This window comes from Cladosporium halotolerans, assembly GCF_011745625.1.
Source record: "Cladosporium halotolerans strain TM138-S3 chromosome Unknown Sca12, whole genome shotgun sequence".
NCBI classification, from domain to species: domain Eukaryota; kingdom Fungi; phylum Ascomycota; class Dothideomycetes; order Cladosporiales; family Cladosporiaceae; genus Cladosporium; species Cladosporium halotolerans.
Genome location: NW_027191463.1, coordinates 293,701 through 316,314, shown reverse-complemented (window position 1 = coordinate 316,314; position 22,614 = coordinate 293,701). Strand labels below are relative to the sequence as shown.

The following is a 22,614-nucleotide window of genomic DNA, read 5'->3' as shown; positions in this document are numbered from 1 at the left end:
GCAAAGTGCTGGGGTCCTGGTATTCTCTCTGGCTGTAAAGACAAGAAAATGAAAAACTCGGTAGGCGGGAGGTCGCTCATGTGCTCGCTGTTTGCGCTTTAACAGATGAAGAAATTAGCGGGTGTGGGAAGGTTTGTGGTGAGTTTTGTCGGGTTGTGCTGGAGTTTCAGTGGAGAAGAAAGATGATGTGTCGAGCCATGTCCGTCGAAGTGGCAGTTGTGCGAAGTTTCCAAGAATGGTTCGCCATCCAAGCGTGATGCCTCTTCGTTCACGTCTCGTTACGTATGCTAAATCACGACGAATTGCTCGACGGGCTGGTGCTCGCCGCCGCCGCTCCCTTCTTGCCTTTCTCGAAGTGCTCCGGTGTCTGGTTGGCAAAAGTGTAACTCTTAGGTCCAGACTCGGCAGGCACTTTGCGCGGGGTCGCAGCACGCTTGACGTCGGCGGGAGGCTGGTACTCGTGGACGAAAAGCTCAGGTTGCGGGATTGCGTGAGATCCATGGTTCGGCATATGAAGACCGGGCGGAGGTGAAGCCGTGGCTGGGAAGGGGAAGTGCATCGGCGGCGTGTGGTTGAGAGGCGGCGCTGAGGCGGACGGCATAGGAGGTGGGTGGGAGACGAGTTGGTAGTGCGGCTGCGGCATGGCCATCTGGAAGTTGCCATTGGCATCGACCATAGGTACACCTCCCATCGAAAATTGCATGTGGGCATTGGCCATAGGATCAGGATTGGCGAACGCGAAGTGAGGCTGTGCCATCCCCATGTCGCCCATCGCAAATTGTGGCTCAGGTGGCATCATTTGAGGTGCATGAGCAGAGAACATATGCTGCATGGCCTGTTGAGGGGCTTGCGGTGGAGGCATGGTCGTCACTTGGTGCTGAGAGACTGGGTTGGGCGGTGGAGGTGGCATGAAGGAGTTGTTGGAAAAGCACAGCTGCGTGGCTGGTGCCGACTGCGGCGGAGTATTCTCCGTTACATTGTTCTTCCCGACTCGCTGCTGCGCAAACGGTGGCTGCGGCGGGTACATTGGAGTGTGAGGCGGCGAGGAGATGTTGTCCGCCGGTCCTGTAGCTGGAACGTGCTGTGCGGCCTGCTCTAAATCTGTCTCACTGATGCTGGCCTGGCGGCTGACTTGCCCGGAGGAGCTTTGCCATTGCTGCGTCTGTCTAGCTTGTTCCCTCGGAGACATAGGCGTCGGTGGGGCCAAGCTGGAGCCATTCGATGTTGACATGCTCCGCATGCCTTTGGGCGAGTTCATCACATCAGCAAAAGTCCAGTTGAGAGGCGATCGTTGCGCTGAGCCAGGGACCGCCTTTTGAATACGCCCTTGCGCAACACCATTGATCATGTTGGAGGATTTGATGCGACGGAGGGGTTGAGCGGGACCCAGGTTGCTACTGTTCTGTTGTTGATGGTGGGTCTGTGACATGTTTCCCGGGGATCCCGGCTGCGAAGCGGCGCTGTAAGACTGGCTGCGAAGAGATGCAAGACCCAGTGGAGTCGGTTTCGATCGCTGGCGTCTGGTCGCCAAACTCGTAGCCGGTGCCGGAGATTTGAAAGCCGCGTGCTGTGGAGGCTGTGGTGTTTTCAGGCCAACGTTGCTCATCGACTGGGTGATGCTAGCCGTTTGTGACTCCCTCCTTTCGCGATAGGCTTCATCGACAGGCCAAGCCAGAGGCTGCTCTTGCATGTACTGTTGCTGGGGTTGGCGGGACTGCGCGATCTGACGGAACTCCTCTGAAAGTTGGTTGAAGTCGACGGGAACAGACTGTCCTGGACGCCATTGAGAGCTTGCGGTCGCTGCTTGCGGTTGGGTTGTGGCGGCAGATGGCGCGATCTGGCTCTCGCGGCTAAAAGTCGATATAGACGAGCTCCGGCTGCCGCCCCAATCCGAGCTTGCTGACGAGACGACTGACTGAGCCTGCATGGCATTCGATGAGGGGAATCCAGGCACAGAGTGGTTGGCAACGGCCTGTGGCAAAGACGCTCCTTGATGAGAATCCGGCAGCCCTGAGAAGGCGGGGAAGTCATAGGCCTCCTGAGATTTCATATCCGGCTGGCTGTAGTCCGGGTACATTTTGTTCAATGCTTCAACATCCATGTCCAGGGTGAATCCTCCAGATCCTTGCATGACGCTTTGCTGCGACATGGCATTGAATTGTTCCTGGGTAAGCGTCCTACGGTTCAAATCCTGCGGGCTGTCAAACAGGTCGCTTTGGGCTTGATTGAAATCGAACTCCTGGAATTGGTCGTTGGGCTCGCTCGCGGGCAGAGGAATATCCTGGGGCAGGGAGGCAGCCTCATGGTACTGGCCTTGCGAGGTTTTGCCGAAGCTCTCGTTCGAACTGTTGTCGGCGCCGCTCTGCTGCATCATGTTAAAGTACTCGGACGAAGCGAAAGCCGGGGAGGGCTCCGATTCGGAGCCGCTAGAGCTCATCTGCTGAGGGTTTTGGTGAGATTCGCTCAAGGCCTGCATCGCGCTTTGCGCTTTCTTCGCGTCCTGCTTGGACTTCGCCCTGCGGTTCTGGAACCAGTTCTACGATCAAAAGTTAGCTCGCCGAAGCGATCCGGCATGACCTCATGTAAGCTTACATTCACTTTATCGAGCGAGACGTTCAGCGACTCGGCAAACCCCTTCTTGGTGCTGGTGTTCGGCTTGGTCTGTTCCATGTAGTGCGCTTCGAGGATGTCATGTTGCTCTTTGGTCAGGCGCGGCTTTATGTCGCAGGCGATCTGATGTTGAGCGACGGCGGTGGCCGCATAGGGATTCCGGGGCTGTTCGGGTAAGGTTGCTTGCGGGAGAGTGTAGTGCTGCTGGTAGTGCTGCTGCAGCTGCTCGGCAGAGACGTTCCCAAAGTTGGGCGCATAGAGAGGCGCTTGCGCGAAAGTGCTGGCGTAGTCCATGTTGACGGGCGGGTGCTGGGTCTGCAGAATGACGGGCCCGCCCTCGCGAGGGGGATTTGTAGGGCGGAAGGCAGCGCGCAGTGTGGGTGAGGCGGTCGTATGGTCGTGCGATGGAGGTGTGCAGAGCGGAAGGAACGTTGAGGCGGCCGCAACGGTCGAGGGCAGTGACGTCCGGCGGGAGACGGCGAGGAGGTGAGGCGATGTCGCGACGTTTGGAGAGGCTGCGGTAGCGAGCGACTTGGGGGGTGTCGGGTTACAGGCGCATTGAGAGCGAGGGCAGGGTGCGCAGTCGAAGGCGGAGGAGCGACGGGTGGGCGAGGTAGCGAGTGAGGTGCGCAGGACGAGGCCGACGACGAGGCGAGCAGACACAGACAGACAGCAGACAGACGAACGGACGGCGGGCGGCCGACGGGCACAGGGCGAGACACGGCGGGCGTGTAGTGAGGACGGGGAAGGGCAACGGCGCGCACGAGGCGGCGGTGCCGGGCCTCCCTCAGCCCATGCGGCGCGCGCAGTGGGCGGATCTTGGGGAAGGAAGGCACAGGCACCGCACAGGCTGGCGGCCCTTGGGCCTCTCTGGCCAGTCGCGCCTGCCCACCGCTGACGCCCGCGCGCATCCACCGGCGTGCCTGCCTGCTGCGTGCCGGCCTGCACCCGGCCGTGACAGCAGCTACGCCGGTGCGCCTCAGGCCGTCGCCCGCGCACCCCGGCTGCCGCGCACCGCTGATTGGCCCGCTGCCCCCATGTCCCGCGCGACCCTGGCGGCCCCAAAATAGCTCCAAGGTAGCTGCTCCTGTGCGCCCGGCGATCGCTTCTCCGCCGCGCATCACTCCATCCATCGCAGTCCACCATCTGCGTCCAGCATCAGCGCGCGCATCTCTCCGCCGCCGGCACCCCCCAGCATCGCCTGCAGCTGCACCTCCCGCTCGTGCCGCCAGCCAGCCAGCCTTGCGCACTGCCTGCTAGGTAGCTAGACACCGTGCCCGCCTGCCTCCCCTCGTCGTGTCTTGCCGCCACGCCACCCCTCCTCGTGCTCCTCTGCGCCCACGGCAGACTCCAAGCCCTCCAGCGCCGCCTGCGCCCTCCCCCGATCGCGGCGTCGGCGGCGGCCGGTGGTGCGCGCGGTACTGCGCCGCTCGCTGGGCACTCGCTGGCTCAGGCACGGCGGGCGCAGGCACGAGCAGTTCCGGGCGCACTGGCGAGTGGCAGCGTCTCCGGCGGCGCAGGGCCTCTCGCCGCCTTGGCCAGCCCACGGCGACTCCTCACGGCGCCGCGCGCAGCAGAGTCAGGACTGAGGTCGGCCTCGGCCGCCAGAGACGCTGCCACCTGCCAGCGCGCCCGCGCGCTATACCCGTTCCTCACAACCTCTGCGCCGTGCCGCCTCGCACAGCTGTGCCGCCAGCGGACAGGGCTGCCGCCCGTGGCGCGGCTTCTGCACACCTGAGAGCTTCCCGCCCGCCGGCCCCTATCCCATGCGCTCTCCCCCTCTCTCGTCTCTCGTCGGGCTGGCGGCAGATCAGCGACCGTGGGAATGCTTGGTTCGCGCCCCGCCCGTCGTCGCCCGTCCTCGTCCGAGCCTCCCAGCGAAGCCGCGGTGGCCGTGCCTACCCTGCCGCGCGCGCCCACCGTTTCGCCAGACGACAGACGACCACGCTGAGACGGCCGGATGTCAGCAGCAGCGCAAGCGAGCCTGCACCTGCGAGGGGAAGCGCGCCGGGCGGCAGAGTCGGAGTCGGGGAATTGTGCGCGCGCTCTCTGCTGCGCGGCGCGGCGCTGCGCTGTTGCTGACTACCACACTACTGCCTACTGACTGCTCTGCTGACCGCGCGCAGCGCAGCGACGACAGCCGCCGCCTCTAGAACGCGCGCGGGATGCGAGCACGGATAGCGCGACAGCGCGCGCGCGCACTCGTGCCCAAGCTGCACTGCAAGCGCTGGCGCGAGCGAGCGAGCGAGCGAGCACAACGGTCCAAGGCAAGTTCCGCGCGCGATTCTTTCTCGCGCTCTCCGTGAGCTGAGCGCGCGCTGAAGCGGTTCCCCTTGAAAGCCGCCCAACCACAATCTCCACCCGGAGGTCTTGCTGTGGAGAGGCTTCGGAGCGCAGCCGGCGGGTGAATCGTGAAGCCCTTGCGCGCGCTGGTGAGGTGAGGTGAGCCGTGCGGCCATCAGCGGCGCGCCGTTCGCTCTCAGAAACTCAATCCGTGACGCTTCACGCTTCACATCATCCTGTCGTCGTCGCCGTCGTCGTCGTCGTCGTCGTCGTCGTTCTTCGGCCGCCGCCGCGCCACGAGAGCTTGACGGTGCCGCCGCAACGTCTGTGCGGGTGAAGTGGAGCGGAGAGCGCGCGCGCCCGCCCCGGGGAAGGGCAGACAGAGTGCAGACATCGCCAGCCCTCCTCGCACATCACTCTCGCCTACCGCCCGCTCGACCAGATCCTCGGCATCCCCGGCTTCTGTGCCGCGTGCGAGTCGCGGCTTTAGCCCAGCACGCGTGCGAATGGCATCTACGTCTAGAGCGGTAGTACGTACATACATACAGCGAGCGACCCCATCGCGCAGCGTCTGCCATGTGTTCGTCTACCTAGTGCGCTTCGCACCACCTCGCTCGCGCCAAGCCCCCGTGCCCCACGAGGACGCAGGCCTCCGGACTCGCGGTGCTGTTCGGCCCTATGCCGAAGCATCGTCACTACTAGGTAGCAGGAATCCCGAGCGAGCGCACGCGCCCTACATACACCCCACTGGCAGGTAGATAGTTGACCCGGTCCCTCTTCCTCGCGCTCGTTCCCTGCGCGAGCGGCAGGTAAGGCGGGACAGCAACTCGACGCGATGCCACTCCACTGAGTCCACTCGCTCCGCTCGGTCGCAACACACCGAGCGTTTGAGCGAGGACGCGCCGCGCGCGCGCGCAGGCAAGGAGAGGGGTTGTGGAGATGCGATGCTATACGAGGCGTCTTCCTTTCCTTAGCCCACGTTGAACGAACACAAACAAAGTGAAACGTGAGGAGGGATCCGCCGCGCGTGGCGGGCGCAGGGTCGAACTCTCTCTCTCTCTCTCTCTCTTCCCCCTAGCCGGGCAGGATAGGATGCCACGCTTCACAGCGCGCTTCCTTCGCGCGTCGTCGTGTCGCGTTGCGTTGCGTTTATTCCGATGCGCTTTGGACGATCAAAACATCGCACTTTCCACGCAGCCGCGCAACGAGAGCAATTCTCGAATCGCGGAAGAGAGTGGCAGTCGTCGCGTCTCGCCTGTGCTGTGCGCTGCCTCACCTCACCTCCCCTCACCCATCAATCAATTCATCCCGGTACGCCCGCCAGGCACCAGGAGAAATATCCCTCCGCCCTGCCCTGATCTGCCCTGCCTTGACTTACCGCTCGCCACCGCCAAAAAAAAAAAACCAGCCTCACGTTTCACAACCGCCCCTGACGGCACGCCACGGCGATGTCGTGTACTGTAGATCGTCGCGCGCCTTCCAAATCACCCGCAGCACTTACTTCACCCGGAATATGTGACAACAGCCGCGAAACGGCACCCGCTTCGCAATGTCAGACATGTGGGATTGTCGATCCTACCGAGATGGAGATCGAGGTAGGCGAAAGGTATGCTTGTGTTACGTTCGAAGATCAGCGCGTGCCGGTGGGAGGGAACTCTTGCGTTCACTGTCCCATCCCATCCGTGATACAGAGGTTAGGCGGAGATTTCGAGCACCGGGAGCGTAGATTTTTCTTAGAGGTTGACGACGTGACGAGTAGAGTAGACGGTCTAGCGCCGACTGCAGGCAGACGGAAGGTCTTTGTGCATCGATCGCTCAAATTACATACCTTGCCTTGGAAGAATCCAAAAAGAGCTTGACTACATCACGAGCTCCCAGACCCACGCACAAATCGCTCCTTATATGGTCTGGCCATGGTTCGGCAAGACTGTCAGTATATCCTTCCGAAGCCAGTCGGCCTGCTGTCAGCACAGATTCATCCAGTCCAGACACTACTGGGCCGGCCACTAGACAATGGGACGCTGCCTCCCCCTCCCCAGCTGCAGCTGCATAAAGAGCGTGGACGCTCGCAAGAGTCACAGACAGAGGCAGTCCGCTTTTTACGCTGTCTAACTCAGATTGGTCAGGGCTATAAACTTATCTTTCCAAGACCAGTCGACCTGCTGTCCAGACAACAGTCCCATGAAACACCTGCCACTGCTGCTACTGCTAGGCCAATAATCACGGATATTCTCACATCTGGCATTACCGACCGTCTTCTCCTCAACTGTTCTCTCTACGCCACATCGTTGCTCGTAGACGCACTCACGCAGATTCGGGCGAAATGGCCCAGCCAGAAGTCTATAATCGCAACATTCTCCGATGGACTTACCTGCAATCTGCTTAATCTCGCGCTCTTTTGCGTCATCAACGAACCATTCTAATTCGATTCTTTCCTGCAGAGGGGAAGAGACTCTTTAAGACATCTCCTACTTTAAGCCAGGCGGCGTTCAAATCCGCGATGCGGACTGTTAGGCCTGATCAAACCATGACTCTTGTCGAGGAGCCACTTAGTATGTAGTTCCGACTAGATAGTTAGCAACTGTCCAGAGCGACCGTTTGCCGCCTCTCTAATGCTTTGAGGCCCCATGAGGTTTTCATGCAGGCGATGGATATCAACCAGGAGTGGAAAACCAACTCGGTCTTTGGCCGGCAGACTCCCCGGTCTACCAGTACTGGAGAGGCACGAAGCTCAACGCATACGGCTGGCACGAACGTCTTTCAGACCTTGAGTACAGACATCATGCAATATCTGAGACGTGAAGTAGGTCTTGCTCATCAAGCCGGGTAGTCGGACTAAGGTTGGTGTAGCTAAATTGCGAAATAGCATAGCTAGACAGTCGTGATAGATGTAGTTTACATAATACGCCTTGATGTCTTAATGCAGGTGATACTTTGACTTTTTCGAATTCAACCCGCGTATCGCGAGCTTGTCTTTCATTTGATATCCCCGGGCATCCTACTTCACTTTACGATACAGACTGATAGAGATACCCATTATCGAGACATCTCCGATTTTACGCACAAACACGAGGTACTACCATCGCCTCTGATCTCACTAATAAGCAACATTTAATCAAAGAGCCCCACTAGAGAGCACTTTCATTTCGATCAACCACCAATACTACCCAACAGCACAACCGCGCACAAGCCATCAAAATCAATAATCAATTCTTCATCACCGGACATCCTCCCCCCTCCGCCTCCCTCCTAATCCTCCCACTGATCAAATACACCGCCGCCCTCACCTCAATCAGCGGATCCGCACTGGCCTCCACGCCCTCAACCCTCGGCACCGGGTCGAAAATCACCCTCTTCGCCACCTCCCCATCCTCCTCCTCCCCCAACACCTCGTCGAACTCCACTCTCCCCAGCTCCACCACCTCCCGCTCCTCAGGCCACTGCTGCGTCGAATCGTCCGTCGGGTCCTCAGGCGCCCCGACCTGCGCCTGCAGCGCGAAGGACATCCGCCCGTGCGTCCGCAGCTCGTCGAAGAGATAGCTGGGGCTCTTGCCCGCGAGCTCGGCGTCGGACAGCACGTGGGTGGGTTCCGCGGGCGCGAGGCGGTAGCGCACGGGCGTGCGGGCGCCGTCGGGGGCGCGCAGGAAGAAGGCGTGGATGCCGAAGTAGGGCTGCGAGGCGAAGCTGGCGGGGCTGGGGTTGGGGCGGGCGCGGAAGGCGGCGGCGGCGGGGTTGGCGGCCATGAAGGCGGCGATGGTGGCGGGGTCGCCGGAGGCGAGCGCGTGGACGAGCGAGAGGAAGGCTTCGCCCGTGCGGGCGGGGAAGAGGGGCGAGGAGTGCGTGATGATGTCGGTGTGCGAGTGGCCGTCGGCGGAGAGGAGGAAGCGGATGGCGAGGCCGCGGGGGTTGGCGCTGGGGTCGGTGTCCGGGATTTGGGGGAGGCCGGTGGAGGAGGAGAAGCGGGCGAGGAGGGGGGTGGTGGGGTTGTTGAAGTGGGGGGCGGTGGAGAGGGTTGCGGCTAGGGGGGTGGGGGTGAAGGTGCCGCGGAGGAGGTGGCCGCGGGCGTGAGCTGGAGGGGGGTGTTAGTGAGGTGTCTTGAGCGCCGCTGGAAGAGGATGGGTACCTGGGCGGTCGGTCTCTGGCGTGTGGAAGGCGGCGCGAAGGTCTGTGACTAGGGCCTCGCTTGTTGCGAGGATTTGTTTGTCGGTGGTGAGAGGCATTTCTGGATAGTTGATGTGGTGAGTGCAGACTATGGTTATGTTTCTCTCGTTGAGAGCTGACCGGGAAAAGAAAACAGCAGCGAATGATCCGGGAGAAGGAGATATGAAGAATGCCTGATGTAGACCGGTGAGGTCACGTCAGGTAACATCTACACTATCTCTCGGTTGACAGTAGGCGTGCGGCGTATGCAACTAGCGACTTGCGCGAGCTGTTACCATTGGCACGCCTCGTAGTGTAAGCAAGCTCAGCCCTGGCGCGCGTAGTGCTGACAGCGCAGAAAAGCATGCTGGACCATTGGCTCTGATTGGAATGGTGGCATCGTTCCCCGTATCAGGAGTTCCTTTTGCTGAGAGTTTATCATATTTGGTGCAGGCAGCTGAGGTTTTTCGAGCTGATCAGTCAGCTGTTAGTGATCCGGCAGCTGATGCGTGGACCTCGGATGTGAGACTTTCCGTCGCTTATTGAGGCCAAGGATCATTTGAACTTGTTGATTCGCGGAAATCCCCGAATGTTCTTTTGCTGTGTTGTGTAGACATTACTATACCAGTTGGCGAGGGTCCCGCAGGAATACAGTAGCCGTTTCCGAGACGCCTTCGCTTGATCGCAACCCAGCTCACATGCCAAAATGTTTGACTTCACCGGTCCGCCTAGATTCAGAAATCCCGGAACCGATCATCCACGTCCCTTTTCTCTTTAGCCGATTCGCTCGTCCCATCAGTCCCTGCGGTCCCAGGCCTGCCCTCACGCCTGAGATACTCCGCATATAATTTGTTGCCAGTAAATCGCGGGCTGGCTGCACCAACGCTCGCCGTGGCAGTCACATCCACACTCCTCCTGAGCCCACCCGTAATCTCCTCGTTGTCGACCATGACGACCATCCACACACCAACCTTCTCGTCGCTGCCCAGCAGAGGCGTGCAGTGGATCCAGCGCGGCTTGCCCTCGAGGCCGCCGTTGTTAGACGATAGCCAGGTGATCTTAGCCGTGACGCCAGTGCCGTGTGCGAAGGACTCGAGTAGGCCTTCGCGCACGCTCTCGGGACCGCCGATGCGGTCGAGGAACTTCGTTTGTAGAAGGCCTGGGATGCGGAGCGCGGGCGATGTGAATGTTATGCGAAGGGACGGGTATGGACGGACGAGGAAATACTGTAGGAGACTGATCAGCGAAATGTCTACATGGTCTGAAGATTGATCGATGGACGCTTACGTTCTGGTAAACGCCCGGCAGACGGCCAGAAGGCCCAAGAGCGGTATCAGGCCAGAGATGGCGATCCGATGCCGCATCGTCCATTCCCAGTCGCCGCCTTGGCGTGCGTACTGAACCGCCACCTCCGCTCATAGCAGAGGAGGGGCGAACGCCCTCTTCGCTGAAGCTCCTCGTCCGGTTCTTGATAATGTTGCCCTCTTCCTCGTTCAGCGCCGCTCCGAATTCTGAAAGCATGTGCTTCGGGTCCTTCTTCAGAGAATCGCCGTAACGGCTCTCTGAGCGCTGTTTCGAAAGCAGGGTCGCAAAAGATTCCAGACCGCGACCTTCGTCGATTAAAGACGAAACGTCGATCTGGCAACCGAGGAAGTATCTGACGTCGCCCTTGTTGTCATATAGAGGAGCGATGAGGAGGAGGTTCATGAACGGTGAGCCATCGCGGCGGTAGTTGAGAATCGTCTCGGTGATCTCCTGTCCAGTTGTGAGAGCTTCGATCATCCTGCGCACGCTTGCATTCGAAGTCTTAGGGCCCTGAAGGAATCTGCAGTTGCGTCCGAGAACGTAGTCTTTTCCGTATTGTGATGTATTGTAGAATTCTGCGGGATGTTGTTAGTGCACGTTTCTAGCATAGCAAAGACCTCCCAACATACCTTGCGAAGCGTAAACGATGGGATTGTCCGGCATCGACGGGTCCGTAATACAGTAAACCTCCGCCAAACTCGGAATGAGCTCGCGCATGATCGGCGCATTGTTTCCAGTGATCTCCTTCACCAACGACTCCGTTGCGATCAGCGTCAGCCTGTGGGTGACATATGCAGGCAGCGCGTCCTCCACGAGCGCCTCCACGGTCTCACGCATCTGCGCTTCGAACCGTTCATCCAGCGTCGCAGCGGCATATGGGGCTTTTCCGTCCCGACTCGAGATTTGCTCAGCAACCGCATTGGCGTATGCGACAGCCGTCTGCGCCTTCTTCGCTTCGAAATACTGCGTGAGCTTCGGTGCTTGTGCCGCGCGATACTGGTGCAGGAACTTGGAGAAGCGCGCGGAGAGAGCCGGGTCTTCTAGGATCGTGTTCAGGTGTTCGACGGAGAAGAAGCGCAGGGCCAATGTCTCGATGTTGTTGTGCGCGACATTGGGCGGCGGAGGCTTGAGATCGTAGGATCCTTGCTCTTCTAGCCCAGATCCAAAGCCGGTCGTGGGTTCGGTGTATTGATCGTTAGGGTCTTCTTCTGGTATGTCGTCGAACACGAGCGGCGGTTCTACAGAGGTCGGTCGCGAGACATCTCTCGGGGCAGGCCTGAAGGCCGGAGCGGCTGCTCTTGCTTCCATCGGCTAGGATGGGCAGTGTGAGGTCGCGCAAGTACAATGTATGGTGTAGTGTATAAGGAGATGGACAAGTCACTCGACCAAAGCAATTACCTGTAAGTCTATGGCAGAGGACAGGGAGGAGAAGAGTGCGCCGTACACTTCATTCGAGACGATGATGCGCCAGATCGGCGCCTCTTTCTGAGCTCTGGGAGCTGTGTCCGGAGTCTCTGACGCGCGCAAGTGGTGCGACAGATCGCCGGCTGGGATCTGTCAATGCGATCTTCGGGCATCGCCTGGTGCGCCACGAGTGCGATGCGCCGCGCCCGCAGGATCTGAAGAGACGTGCGCGCGCGGTTTGCACGGGCCTGATGAGACATGGACGCCTGACTGTGCTTTCTATCGCATTGACGTGGCTACTTGCGCTGCATTGCAGAGAACGAGAGGCGCGAGTTAAAGACTGTCCTTGTAGCTCAAATGGATGCGTCGGGCATTGAGGGGATCGGGCAGTACAAGCAATCCGTGTCTCACGAGGATGCGGTGTTCATGCGCTGCTGCTAGATGATGCAGTGGGCTGGGAGTGGAGCCGCCAGCACAGAGATGCAGAGCGCCGACAGCGACCTCGCGACAGCGCATGAGCCTGCGCGAGCCACTGTCAGATGTTCCCGGATGTTGTCCACAACGCGACTAATAACACTGAAACGACACAATTCCTAGATATGCCCACGTGGACCGCACGCGATATCGTGAGGAGAACGGACGCAGTATAAACCTTGCTAAAACGTCATGATCAATGGCAGCAACAGCTCTCGGATTAAGCCGTCGCAAGCGCAAGCCGATCTCCTACCAACGGGCATGCGTGACTCGACAGGCTCGACGGCACAGAAAAATGGCGACCCTTTGACGCCTTCGCGCTGTCCGTGCGCAACACCGATTGCGCCATTCGATCGAGGGTCGGTCACGGGTCCGTGAAGAGGAAGGATTCGTGAGCAATCACACGGTTGGGAATTGAACGAAGTTTGGTTTCGATGTCAAGAATACAAACTATCGCAGACGCGGCATTACCCATTTGTGCACAAGATAAGGTATAATGATAGAAAGATTAAACCCATCCGAATGCTCCCCCCTCTTGCTCATGCACCTCGAAACCTCAGCACGCGTTCTTCCTCCAATCTACGTACTCCTCACAAACAGCCTTGCTACCCAACAATACGCACCACTGACAGATCATCGGAACTCCATGGCCCCCATACATCCGCGATCGTCCACGTGCTTCAGATCCAACTGCTGATATTTCTCGCTCTTCGCGTGGAAGTAGATCCCACTTACGCTCCCGTCACACTGGTTGAAGCAGATGTAGTAGAAGCCCTCGAAGCTCGCGCCCGTGATCGTCTTGACGCGGTGGTCGGGCACGAGGAAGTACTCTTTCCAGCGCATGAAGATGTGCTCGCGCTGCTGGTAGTTCTTGAGCGTGAAGGAAGGCGATTTTGCGGACTTGGCCAGGGGCCGCCAGGCGGGGAAGCGCGCCCAATGTTGGAGGTCGACTTTCTCGCTGGAGCCCCAGGAGGGGTGCGTGGTTTTGAATAGGTATTTGGGGCCGATGATTTCGCCCTCGAAGAACGTGGTCAGGGTCGGATGGTCGTCAGTGAGGCCTGGTGAGTATGAGGTTAGCATCGCTAGCCGTGATTATAGCAGGACAGCCCAACAAACCTTGAATGCGCAGGTATCCGCATAGTGACGACTCGGCCATGTCGACATCTTTAATCTCCACTTGTACGTCGTATATTTGGCGATCGGACTGCTGAGTTCCCTTGAACTTGCTGCCCGGTCGAAGGAAGGATGATGTGGTGGATGGTAAAAGCTGGCGCAAGTGTGTTAGTGATGCGCTGGACATCATGCTGATATGACTTACCCTGTCTTTGTTCGGCGCAAAGTCCAGGTACTGCGGTGGAAACGTGACGGGCGGATTTGTGCTGGACGACGATTGCGCGTGCATGTCGGTCTCCGCCGTCGTGTCAGGTGACGCAACTGGACTTGGAGGATTGGGCCTTGCCACCGGGTCCGTGACCGCCCGCTCTTTGCCTTGCGATTGCGGTTGTGATGAGCCTTCCGTCGGCGTCGTATATGTCTCTGGTTCAGGTGTGGGCTCTTGTGCGATCGCGTGACCTTCTAGCTGCGCTCTCTCAGCCCCAGCCGTCGTATCCTCATTCTCGCCATGGCTCTGCGCGCGCGAAGCATGCGCTTCTCTCTCTTCTTCGGGTGGACAGCTTGCAAACAGGGAGCGCGCTGGGATATCGGTGGGTGGTGAAGGTGGGAAAGCGGTTTCGTCGGGCGTCGGCATGGTGGAGGTTGTGGATCTAATCGGCGGGTCACAAGGATGCGCCCTACGGCGAGCGCATAAGTTTGTGCTTCGATGGAAGGAAGGCGATGCTTTCAATAGATATGTTGTCGTGTTGTTGATAGCGGATGAGGGGAAAGAGAGGGTCTAGATCGCAGTGGTGTCTGTTGTCGCTCGTGACTGATGACGGAGGATAGGGTAGATGCTCGGTTGAAGGCAAAGGGCCGATCCACAGCTTGGGGAAGTGTGGGGGTGGACGAGCCGCGCGCGCGCGAAGGCGAAGCACAGCCATGATCTATCAGCTGCTCGGGCCAGACGGCCGAGCCGGGTCTGCATTCGTAGTGCATGAGGCATGTCTATTTTCAGAGCGAGATGGTGGCGCCATTCACGTCGACTGATATGAACCATCTGTTGTGATCTGCTAATCAAATGCATTCGTTCTTTCTCATAATTGGTATTCAAAGCCTGGTTATCCACACGCCGAAACTCCTCGCTCCGTTAATCGAGCCTGGCAAAAGCAACACCGTGCAATGCATCTAGATCGGCTTGATCTGTGGATTGTCAGTGACACCGGGTCAAGTCAGAGAATTCTGGTTGTGTTACCTTGAAGTGAAGAGAAATTAGCGAGAAGACAAGAGCCTTGAGGTCCTGCACCAGGTAGTAGAACACTCTCAGGCCCTCTGGGTCTTCTGACTCGTTCACATCGACTAGAGAGCCAATCTTGGCGGTCTGCAAAGAATTTGTTAGCATAGAGAGATGGTACTACTCGTAAACGTATGACGAACCTCGAACGAGATATGCTCATTGCCAAGTCTGATCTCGAGCTCCTGTCTTCCGTCCTTGTTCTTTTGCGGCCATTTTGTGTCATCTTCCCTGTGCGGAATGGGTCAGTCATCCGATGACGGAAATGCTCTCGTAGAGTAGAAGCTTACTTCATGATTTCGCTCTCTTTGATGATCTTCTTGATCTCTTGGATCAAGAGCGAGCTCACGCACACTGTCAAAAGTATTAGTCAAACGTACCTTCAGTAGTATAAGTGGAAATGAACTTACTCTCTTTACGGATCAATGAATCGTTGCGGTAGTTTGAATTGTTCGCGTAGCGAGCCTGTGCAGAGCGACCATCACCAACGGCGCGGAAATCGAACTCTGAATTTGTGTCAGAAGGAAAAGAAACTATGCGAGTTCAATGTACGTACCAAGAAACTCGTGGCCGAATCGACCAGAGTGACCAGAACTAGGTTCGGTGTCAGTTTGCGACTCAGAGGTATATCATTGACGCAAAAAATGTGGACTGCATGAAGACGTAGTCGAATGCTTTTTCTGCTTGGTAGAACTCACTAATAGCGCAGATAGAAAGGATCCCCTGAAGTTGCCATGGTGTGGTTGTTTTTTGAACTGTGTTTCAATGATGTGCACGCAATCGGCGTGGTATGGGCTGTCGGGTGTTGGAAGTCGCCCCGCCAAGAGCTTTGCCTGAGGAATTTCCGGCAACCCAAGGGTGAGTTGAACAGCTAAACGTTTGGCCGTGCTTAGCTTCGAGGGGGGACCGCATCAACAAGGAGCCACTTGGAAGCCATCATTCTCGAAACCGCTGGTCGCAACGCATTCTCTCCCTTTCCCCGCCCAAGGAGTTGCCATTCCGCCGACGCTCAACATCTCAATCGACGCTGTCGCTCAATCAGGCCACGCAAGCTCCACCATCAGCCAGGGACTCCGTCACCGCGCAACTTACACGGAGAGGGCTGGCTACAACACTGCGCAATCCGCGAGGAGGACTCGCCCAACACCGCCCACAGTGATCCGTCATCTACACACTGCCCAACATGGCGACCTTTCTCGAGAACTCGTATAGTCTGGTGCATCAGGACAATGCAGCCGACCAACCGTCCCTGCAGGACTTCAAGACACAGCTGGAGAAGGGCACAGATGAGACCAAGTTGGGGACAATGAGGCAGATCTTGACTGTCATGCTGAATGGCGACCCAATGCCACAGCTTCTCATGCACATCATCCGCTTCGTCATGCCCTCAAAGAGCAAGCCATTGAAGAAGCTGTTGTACATGTACTATGAAGTCTGCCCGAAGCTCGACTCCAACGGAAAGCTGAAGCAAGAGATGATTCTGGTTTGGTATGGAGTAATGGGAGTGGAATATTCAACTGGATACTGACTTGTCGCAGCAACGGCATCCGCATGGACCTCCAACACGCCAACGAGTACATTCGCGGCAACACCCTTCGCTTCCTGTGCAAGCTGCGCGAGGCAGAACTCATCGAACCCCTTCTCGCGCCCGCAAGAGCATGTCTTGAGCACCGTCACTCCTACGTGCGCAAGAACGCGGTCTTCGCTATCGCCTCGATCTACCAGCACTCCGAGGCCCTCATGCCGGACGCACCCGAACTCATCCAAGCCTTCCTGGAATCTGAGAGCGACAACACCTGCAAGCGCAATGCCTTTGCGGCTTTGATGGCGATTAGCCACGAAAAGGCACTGGAGTACTTGAGCTCGGTCTTCGAGGGTATCCCCAACGCAAACGAGCTTCTGCAATTGGTTGAGCTGGAGTTCATTCGCAAGGATGCCGTCCAGAACCAGCAGAACAAGGCGCGGTATCTGCGTCTCATCTTCGACCTGTTGGAGGCGAAAGATTCGACAGTCGTCTACGAGGCTGCGTCGTCTCTCACCGCTCTCACAAACAACCCGGTCGCCGTCAAGGCGGCAGCCGCCAAGTTCATTGAGCTGGCGATTAAGGAGTCGGATAACAACGTCAAGCTCATTGTTCTGGAGAAGGTCAATCAGCTGCGCAAAGCCAACTATGGCATTCTCGACGATCTGACTATGGAAATCCTGCGTGTCTTGTCTAGCCCGGATCTGGATGTGCGAAGAAAGTCGCTCGAGCTCGCTCTGGATATGGTTTCCAGCAAGAACGTGGAAGAAGTTGTCATGTTGTTGAAGAAGGAACTCTCCAAGACAGTGGACGAGCAATACGAGAAGAACAACGAGTACCGTTCCCTGCTCATCCACTCGATACACCAATGCGCCATCAAGTTTTCCGAGGTCGCGCAAAGCGTCGTCGGTCTGCTCATGGATTTCATTGCCGACTTCAACAATGCTTCTGCTGTGGACGTCATTACTTTTGTCAAGGAGGTTGTGGAGAAATTCCCGAAGATGCGCAGCTCCATCGTCGAGCGATTGGTTGCGACACTTGGAGAAGTGAGGGCTGGCAAGGTTTACAGGGGAAGTCTCTGGATCGTCGGCGAGTACTCTTTGGAGGAGAATGATATCAAGGAGGCGTGGAAGAGGATCAGAGCCAGCCTCGGTGAGATTCCTATCGTTGCCTCGGAAGCTCATCTTTTGGAGGAGCAGCCTGAGGGAGAGGCGCCGCTCAACGATCAGGTCAACGGTCACACCAAGCCTGCGCAGCCCACTGGTTCTAGGAAGGTGCTTGCAGATGGCACATATGCCACTGAGAGTGCTCTCACCAGCCAGGCCTCTGCTAACGCAAAACTGGACGCTGTAAAGGCCGCACAGAAGCCTCCCTTGAGGCAGCTCATCCTGGACGGTGACTACTACCTGGCGACTGTGCTGTCATCCACCCTCACCAAACTTGTCATGCGCCACTCAGAGATCACCACCGACCCCAGGAGAACGAACGCCCTTCGTGCTGAAGCTATGCTCATCATGATCTCGATCGTTCGCGCTGGCCAGTCACAGTTCGTAAAAGCTCCCATCGACGAGGACTCCATCGACCGCATCATGTCCTGTGTACGATCTCTCGCAGAGTTCGCCAAGCAGAAGGATCTCGAGACGGCGTTCTTGAAGGACACCCGCCAGGCGTTTAGCGACATGGTCCAGGTCGAGGAGAAAAAGCGCGCCGAGAAGGACGCAGCTTCCAAGGCGAAGACTGCTATCCAGGTTGACGACGTTGTTTCTTTCAGACAGCTCAGCAAGAAGAACCAGATGGACGGAGCTGAGGAGATTGAGCTGGACCTTGAGAAAGCCACTGGCGGCGACTCTGCGACGGAGCACATCACGTCCAAGCTCAGCCGTGTCGTGCAGCTCACTGGTTTCTCGGATCCAGTATACGCCGAGGCATATGTGCAAGTGCACCAGTTCGACATCATTCTCGACGTGCTTCTTGTCAACCAGACTCGCGAAACGCTCCAGAACCTTTCCGTGGAGTTCGCAACTCTCGGTGATCTCAAGGTTGTCGAGCGTCCGACCACTCAGAACCTGCCTGGTTTGGACTTCATGAACGTTCAGGCGACGATCAAGGTGTCTTCCACGGATACTGGTGTCATCTTCGGCAACATCATCTACGACGGCGCGCACAGCACGGACACTCAAGTCGTCATCCTGAACGACGTACACGTCGACATCATGGACTACATCCAGCCTGCCCACTGCACTGAGACGCAATTCCGCACCATGTGGACCGAGTTTGAATGGGAGAACAAGGTCAACATCAACACCAAGTTGCAACCTGGCAAGGGTCTCCGCGACTTCCTCGATAGACTGATGAAGGTGACCAACATGGAGTGCCTCACGCCCGATGCCAGCTTAAGCGGTGACTGCCAGTTCCTGAGCGCGAACCTGTATGCGCGGTCTGTCTTCGGTAAGTTTACCTGCGCTCGGATCCTTTGGAGTACGGCGCGACATATGCTGACAATTTTACAGGCGAGGATGCTCTGGCAAACTTGAGTGTCGAGAAAGAAGGCGAGAACGGGCCGGTGACCGGCTTCATGAGAATCCGCAGCAGATCTCAGGGCCTTGCCCTCAGCCTGGGCTCGCTTAAGGGCCTGAGCAAGATTGGCGAGATGGCATAAGGGATTGGAGATTTGGCGGTGCTTTAGAGCTAAGATCAACAACAGAGAGTGTTCAAATCACCTGTCGACGTAACACTGAGCGCCTGTGCTCCTTTCGTGGAACCGGAGCTGGTGATGGGAGTTTATGAGGCGTCAAAAGCATGATATAGAGCGGGCGGACTGTGTCGTTGGGTTGGCAGAGTAGAAGCTTAACGCGATGCGAATGATGCGTGTCTTGTTCAAAGATATTGATTACACAATCTTGTTTGAAAGTATGTCTGATTCGTTACAACCCAAGTGCCAGTACCTCTGCGTCTACAGGCATGAGTTTGCTCAATCACCTTCACGTGTCCAGGCGCGACGTTCGCGGCCGACGACTTCCAACTCCCCGCTGCCAACCTCCAATGCGCCCAATCGCGCCAGCGTCCTTCCCGACCCAAACACAACCGCACCCGCCACAACCATGGCGCCGCCAAAGACCTCGCGGCCGCTGAAAAAGGACATCTTCCCCACCACCTTCAAAGGCATCAAAACCGCCGTCCTCGCCGAAACCGGCCGCCCCTCCGGCCTCGCGCCCAATATCCGCTCGCTGTCATGGTCGCCCACGGGCAACGCGATCGCGACCTCGATCTCCTCCTACATCCGTGTCTGGAACCCCGAGCGCCCGAATGTTAAGAGCACGACGGAGCTGCGTGCCGGCGGCACCGCGATGGTTGAGAAGGTTGCTTTCTGCCCGACGCAGGAAGCTGTGCTGGCTAGCACCGGCGGCGAAGGCATGTGTAGACTGTGGGATGTGAGGGTTGCTGGTGGAGGGAGCGTGGGCGCTGGGAAGGGTAGCAAGCTCGCTGAGTGCAAGACGGGGGATACGGGGCTGTTCTTGAGCTGGCATCCGAGTGGGAACAGTTGTCTGGTCGGGAGGAAGGACGATGCGGTCATGGCGGTCGATGTGAGGAAGATGGAGACGGGCGAGGGCGTTGGGTGGGTTGCGGAGGCGAGGGATAGCTCGCCAGTCAAGGACCGGGGACAGTTCAATGCGATGGCTTTCTCGAATTCGGGGCGCGAGCTGTTTGCTACGACTGGTGAGGGGCCGGTGAAAGTGCTTGACTGGCCGAGTTTGGAACTGCTCTACACGCTGAGTGCGCACACCAGTGCGACGTACGCGGTACAGCACTCGCCGGCTGGTTCTTACGTTGCGGTCGGCGGGAGCGACAGCATGGTCACGCTTTGGGACACGACTTACTGGCACTGTGCGCGCACTATCACGCCGCACATGGGCTCTGTGAGGGATCTGAGCTTCAGCTTCGACGGCGCATATATTGCAGCGAGCAGCGGGAGCGATGCCAGGGATAGTAGTTCTGGCATTGAAGTCTCCCACGTCGATACTGGAGAGCACGTGCACACCATTGAGACGACCAATGCCGTCACTTGGCTGGCGTGGCATCCTCTGAGGTATTGGCTGGCTTATGCTGGTGACCCAGGTGGACTGAGAATCGTTGGTGCTGGCACCAATGTCTGAGACCGGAGCGCTTCGAGGCTTGACGGGTCTCCTCTTTTCCCACGCCCATCAAAGTGGCCGTACTTCGCAATGAAGCGCTTCTTAGAATATTTGGGTGATATTTGGTCTTCGCCAAAGCGTGGCACGGCCATATTGTGCTGCCTAACGAGCTCAGCTCAACAATGAGCCATACAAGGTCTGCAAAAGAGCCATTGAAAGTTATGAAACTCCGCCGACTAGGAGTAAGAATGACCTGACCACGCCTTGGACGCATGTTCCTATTATGAAGGGCCCGCCCAAAACAATCTTTTGGTCTGGCTTAGGTATCACCAAAGGCCGCCAAGCTCTACACGTGGACACTGCCAGCTCTCGGCCATATTGGAAGTTTGCATGCCACGTCGAGCTTGTGACACTGGAAAGCCTCTCGAGAGCTTATTACAGCTACTGAAGAGAGAAGGTCTTCGTCAAGGATTTCTCACATAAGACAGGCTGTATCAACGTATCAAAATTCGTATCTCGGGCCTTCGAATCTCATGCTTGTCAAACTCCCTCCCTTACAATCTCGCCGGTAACTTCGTCCATTGGTCGTCGGCTATAGCGCCAAAGTCACGAAGTTTGTTAGGGCCGCCTCCTCTCCCTTGCAACGCCTCCCAGTCTCTGTTCACAGCCGTCTCCGGCCGCCACCGCCATGAGCGCTGCATTTTCGGGTCCAGCTTGCCTTCCAGGCATTGTACAATGTATTTCCCGACCACCGGAATATGCATGAAACCGTGTCCGCTGGCTCCCAGACCCAGCGTCAGCGAGGGGTAGTCCGGATGCGCCGAGATCAGGAAGTCGCGGTTGACGGTGTCTGCACACCAGCAAATGCGCGCAAAGCTGAAAGGCCGATCGGCGAGCTGAGGCATGGTCTCTCGCAGGAATTGACGCACGCCTTGCTCGGACTCCAAGGGGATTTGGTGCCTGCTGAAAGGGACGGATGATTTTGCGCCGTTGATCGTGCTGAAGTTTGTGTAGCCTGGGTGCTCGTCGCAGATCTTCAGCTCGTGTCGCTCCTCGTCAGGCTCCATGAAGAAGCCGCGCTCCATGTTGAAGAGCACCGGCAGATTCTTGTACAGTTTGCACTCCTCCTCAGTCATGGCAATGTGAGCCAGTGTCCATGCAGTCGGACGCAGCTGATCCTTCATGTCGATTATCTGTGGAGCATTGGCACCAGCGCAGAGGATGGTACGGTCGGCACGCCATTCTTTGCCGTCCTCTGTGTTGGCGCCCTTAACATCACCTTCTTCGACGAGCAGCGAGGTGACCTTGCTTTTGGCAATCTTCACGCCTTGCCTCTCCGCTTCTGTCGCGGCTGCTACGAGTGCCTTACGAGCGTGACACCAACCAGCGCCCTCGGCCTTGGACCAGCCTTTCCAGTTAGGAAAATCGCCAGTCAATACACCTTCTGGCATCAGCTTACGGAACTCCGCAGCTGTGTTGACTTCGCGGAATCCGTTCTCTGGAGTAGGCTGTTCTTCGCGCAGTAGGATCTCCACGTTCTTTGGGTCGCTCGCTGCCAGGATGTACCCTGTCTCATGATAGTAGTCCTTGAACAGTGGATCGCTCAGCCAGGTCTCAGTGGCGTCGGCGCGAATCTCATTGTATGTCCAAAGACGCTCTGCCTCTGGACCGTTGAATTCTTCGAACGGTTTGCGGGCGCGACCTCGTGCCTTGTTAGTGTGTCAGCCGACATTCTGGATGGGACGAGGGCGGACCTTCTGCAATTCTGGAATGGGCGTTAGCCTTCTTCAATGCCGGTGAATCGATTGGGCGCTTGCCTTACTTGTTGACATCGTTACCAGCTGAGATCGCTGATGGTACAGGATATGGGTCCAGCACGGTGACGTTTTTGTAGCCGCTTCGTGCAAGCCAAAGCGCAGTAGAAGCACCCCATGTGCCGCAGCCAATGATGAGAATGCTGGAAGTGGACGGGTTTGTAGAAGACATTGTGCAATTGTTAAAAGACTATGTCGCGTGTTGATATGACACTGCTCTTCGATCTAGGAGCACCCGAATGATGATTGCAACTCCCAATATATGCGGTTTCAATGAGTGTGTTGCGTCGTAAGGATCGGGACATGAGAGGATGGACTTTCCTTCGGAGCAACCCGATCTCGCCTTGTGCGTGTGATACCACGCAACAAGCATGAGTATGTGTCAAAGCCCACGGCAAGAGTTTACATACCGAAGTTCCTCTTGCGCCATGATTGCTTCACATACATACGCGTCCTCTCATTGGCAAGCGGCTAAAGACACGGCGAGCTGTGGGTCCTCAAGCGAGCGGCTGGACCTTCTCCAACTTCATTTTCCCCAGCCCA

At 57.6% G+C, this 22,614-nt stretch overlaps 8 protein-coding genes across 8 annotated transcripts; 2 read left to right on the top strand and 6 right to left on the bottom strand.

Moving 5' to 3' along the window:
* Positions 1-292: 292 nt before the first annotated feature.
* Positions 293-2,904, bottom strand: WHR41_04102 (uncharacterized protein; the record flags this gene model as incomplete). Its single annotated transcript, XM_069372708.1, has 2 exons — positions 293-2,536; positions 2,593-2,904. 2 exons carry the CDS (start codon positions 2,902-2,904, stop codon positions 293-295), a joined length of 2,556 nt encoding a protein of 851 aa, XP_069230109.1.
* Positions 2,905-8,099: 5,195 nt separating this feature from the next.
* WHR41_04101 (uncharacterized protein) lies at positions 8,100-9,113 on the bottom strand (the record flags this gene model as incomplete). The annotated part of the gene is made up of 2 exons (XM_069372707.1): positions 8,100-8,962; positions 9,017-9,113. 2 exons carry the CDS (start codon positions 9,111-9,113, stop codon positions 8,100-8,102), a joined length of 960 nt encoding a protein of 319 aa, XP_069230110.1.
* A 226-nt stretch (positions 9,114-9,339) lies between these two features.
* WHR41_04100 (uncharacterized protein) lies at positions 9,340-11,646 on the bottom strand (the record flags this gene model as incomplete). Its single annotated transcript, XM_069372706.1, has 3 exons — positions 9,340-10,259; positions 10,321-10,913; positions 10,968-11,646. The coding sequence occupies 3 exons, from the start codon at positions 11,644-11,646 to the stop codon at positions 9,768-9,770; spliced, it is 1,764 nt and encodes a 587-aa protein (XP_069230111.1). The 3' UTR covers positions 9,340-9,767.
* A 994-nt stretch (positions 11,647-12,640) lies between these two features.
* On the bottom strand, positions 12,641-14,147 carry WHR41_04099 (uncharacterized protein). The gene is made up of 3 exons (XM_069372705.1): positions 13,535-14,147; positions 13,333-13,483; positions 12,641-13,274 (listed from the first exon to the last, which is right to left on the bottom strand). Exons 1-3 carry the CDS (start codon positions 13,961-13,963, stop codon positions 12,850-12,852), a joined length of 1,005 nt encoding a protein of 334 aa, XP_069230000.1. The 5' UTR covers positions 13,964-14,147; the 3' UTR covers positions 12,641-12,849.
* Positions 14,148-14,355: 208 nt separating this feature from the next.
* WHR41_04098 (uncharacterized protein) lies at positions 14,356-15,369 on the bottom strand. The gene is made up of 7 exons (XM_069372704.1): positions 15,301-15,369; positions 15,159-15,196; positions 15,013-15,108; positions 14,893-14,956; positions 14,746-14,833; positions 14,564-14,689; positions 14,356-14,511 (listed from the first exon to the last, which is right to left on the bottom strand). The coding sequence occupies exons 1-7, from the start codon at positions 15,336-15,338 to the stop codon at positions 14,497-14,499; spliced, it is 465 nt and encodes a 154-aa protein (XP_069230001.1). The 5' UTR covers positions 15,339-15,369; the 3' UTR covers positions 14,356-14,496.
* A 119-nt stretch (positions 15,370-15,488) lies between these two features.
* Positions 15,489-19,049, top strand: WHR41_04097 (uncharacterized protein). The gene is made up of 3 exons (XM_069372703.1): positions 15,489-16,090; positions 16,141-18,572; positions 18,635-19,049. Exons 1-3 carry the CDS (start codon positions 15,786-15,788, stop codon positions 18,781-18,783), a joined length of 2,886 nt encoding a protein of 961 aa, XP_069230004.1. The 5' UTR covers positions 15,489-15,785; the 3' UTR covers positions 18,784-19,049.
* A 176-nt stretch (positions 19,050-19,225) lies between these two features.
* On the top strand, positions 19,226-20,278 carry WHR41_04096 (uncharacterized protein; the record flags this gene model as incomplete). Its single annotated transcript, XM_069372702.1, has 1 exon — positions 19,226-20,278. One exon carries the CDS (start codon positions 19,226-19,228, stop codon positions 20,276-20,278), a length of 1,053 nt encoding a protein of 350 aa, XP_069230005.1.
* A 533-nt stretch (positions 20,279-20,811) lies between these two features.
* WHR41_04095 (uncharacterized protein) lies at positions 20,812-22,493 on the bottom strand (the record flags this gene model as incomplete). Its single annotated transcript, XM_069372701.1, has 3 exons — positions 22,080-22,493; positions 22,012-22,022; positions 20,812-21,959 (listed from the first exon to the last, which is right to left on the bottom strand). Exons 1-3 carry the CDS (start codon positions 22,241-22,243, stop codon positions 20,812-20,814), a joined length of 1,323 nt encoding a protein of 440 aa, XP_069230002.1. The 5' UTR covers positions 22,244-22,493.
* Positions 22,494-22,614: the final 121 nt, after the last annotated feature.

Coding starts and splice junctions, on each gene's coding strand:
- WHR41_04099 (XM_069372705.1), bottom strand. CDS start 13,963: ATGCCGACGCCCGACGAAACCGCTTTCCCACCTTCACCACCCACCGAT. Junction 13,484..13,534: donor TTGCGCCGAACAAAGACAGG/GTAAGTCATATC, acceptor CACTTGCGCCAG/CTTTTACCATCCACCACATC. Junction 13,275..13,332: donor CGGATACCTGCGCATTCAAG/GTTTGTTGGGCT, acceptor CATACTCACCAG/GCCTCACTGACGACCATCCG.
- WHR41_04097 (XM_069372703.1), top strand. CDS start 15,786: ATGGCGACCTTTCTCGAGAACTCGTATAGTCTGGTGCATCAGGACAAT. Junction 16,091..16,140: donor CAAGAGATGATTCTGGTTTG/GTATGGAGTAAT, acceptor GACTTGTCGCAG/CAACGGCATCCGCATGGACC. Junction 18,573..18,634: donor GTATGCGCGGTCTGTCTTCG/GTAAGTTTACCT, acceptor ACAATTTTACAG/GCGAGGATGCTCTGGCAAAC.
- WHR41_04098 (XM_069372704.1), bottom strand. CDS start 15,338: ATGGCAACTTCAGGGGATCCTTTCTATCTGCGCTATTA. Junction 14,834..14,892: donor AAAGAGAGCGAAATCATGAA/GTAAGCTTCTAC, acceptor CATTCCGCACAG/GGAAGATGACACAAAATGGC. Junction 14,690..14,745: donor ATGAGCATATCTCGTTCGAG/GTTCGTCATACG, acceptor AATTCTTTGCAG/ACCGCCAAGATTGGCTCTCT.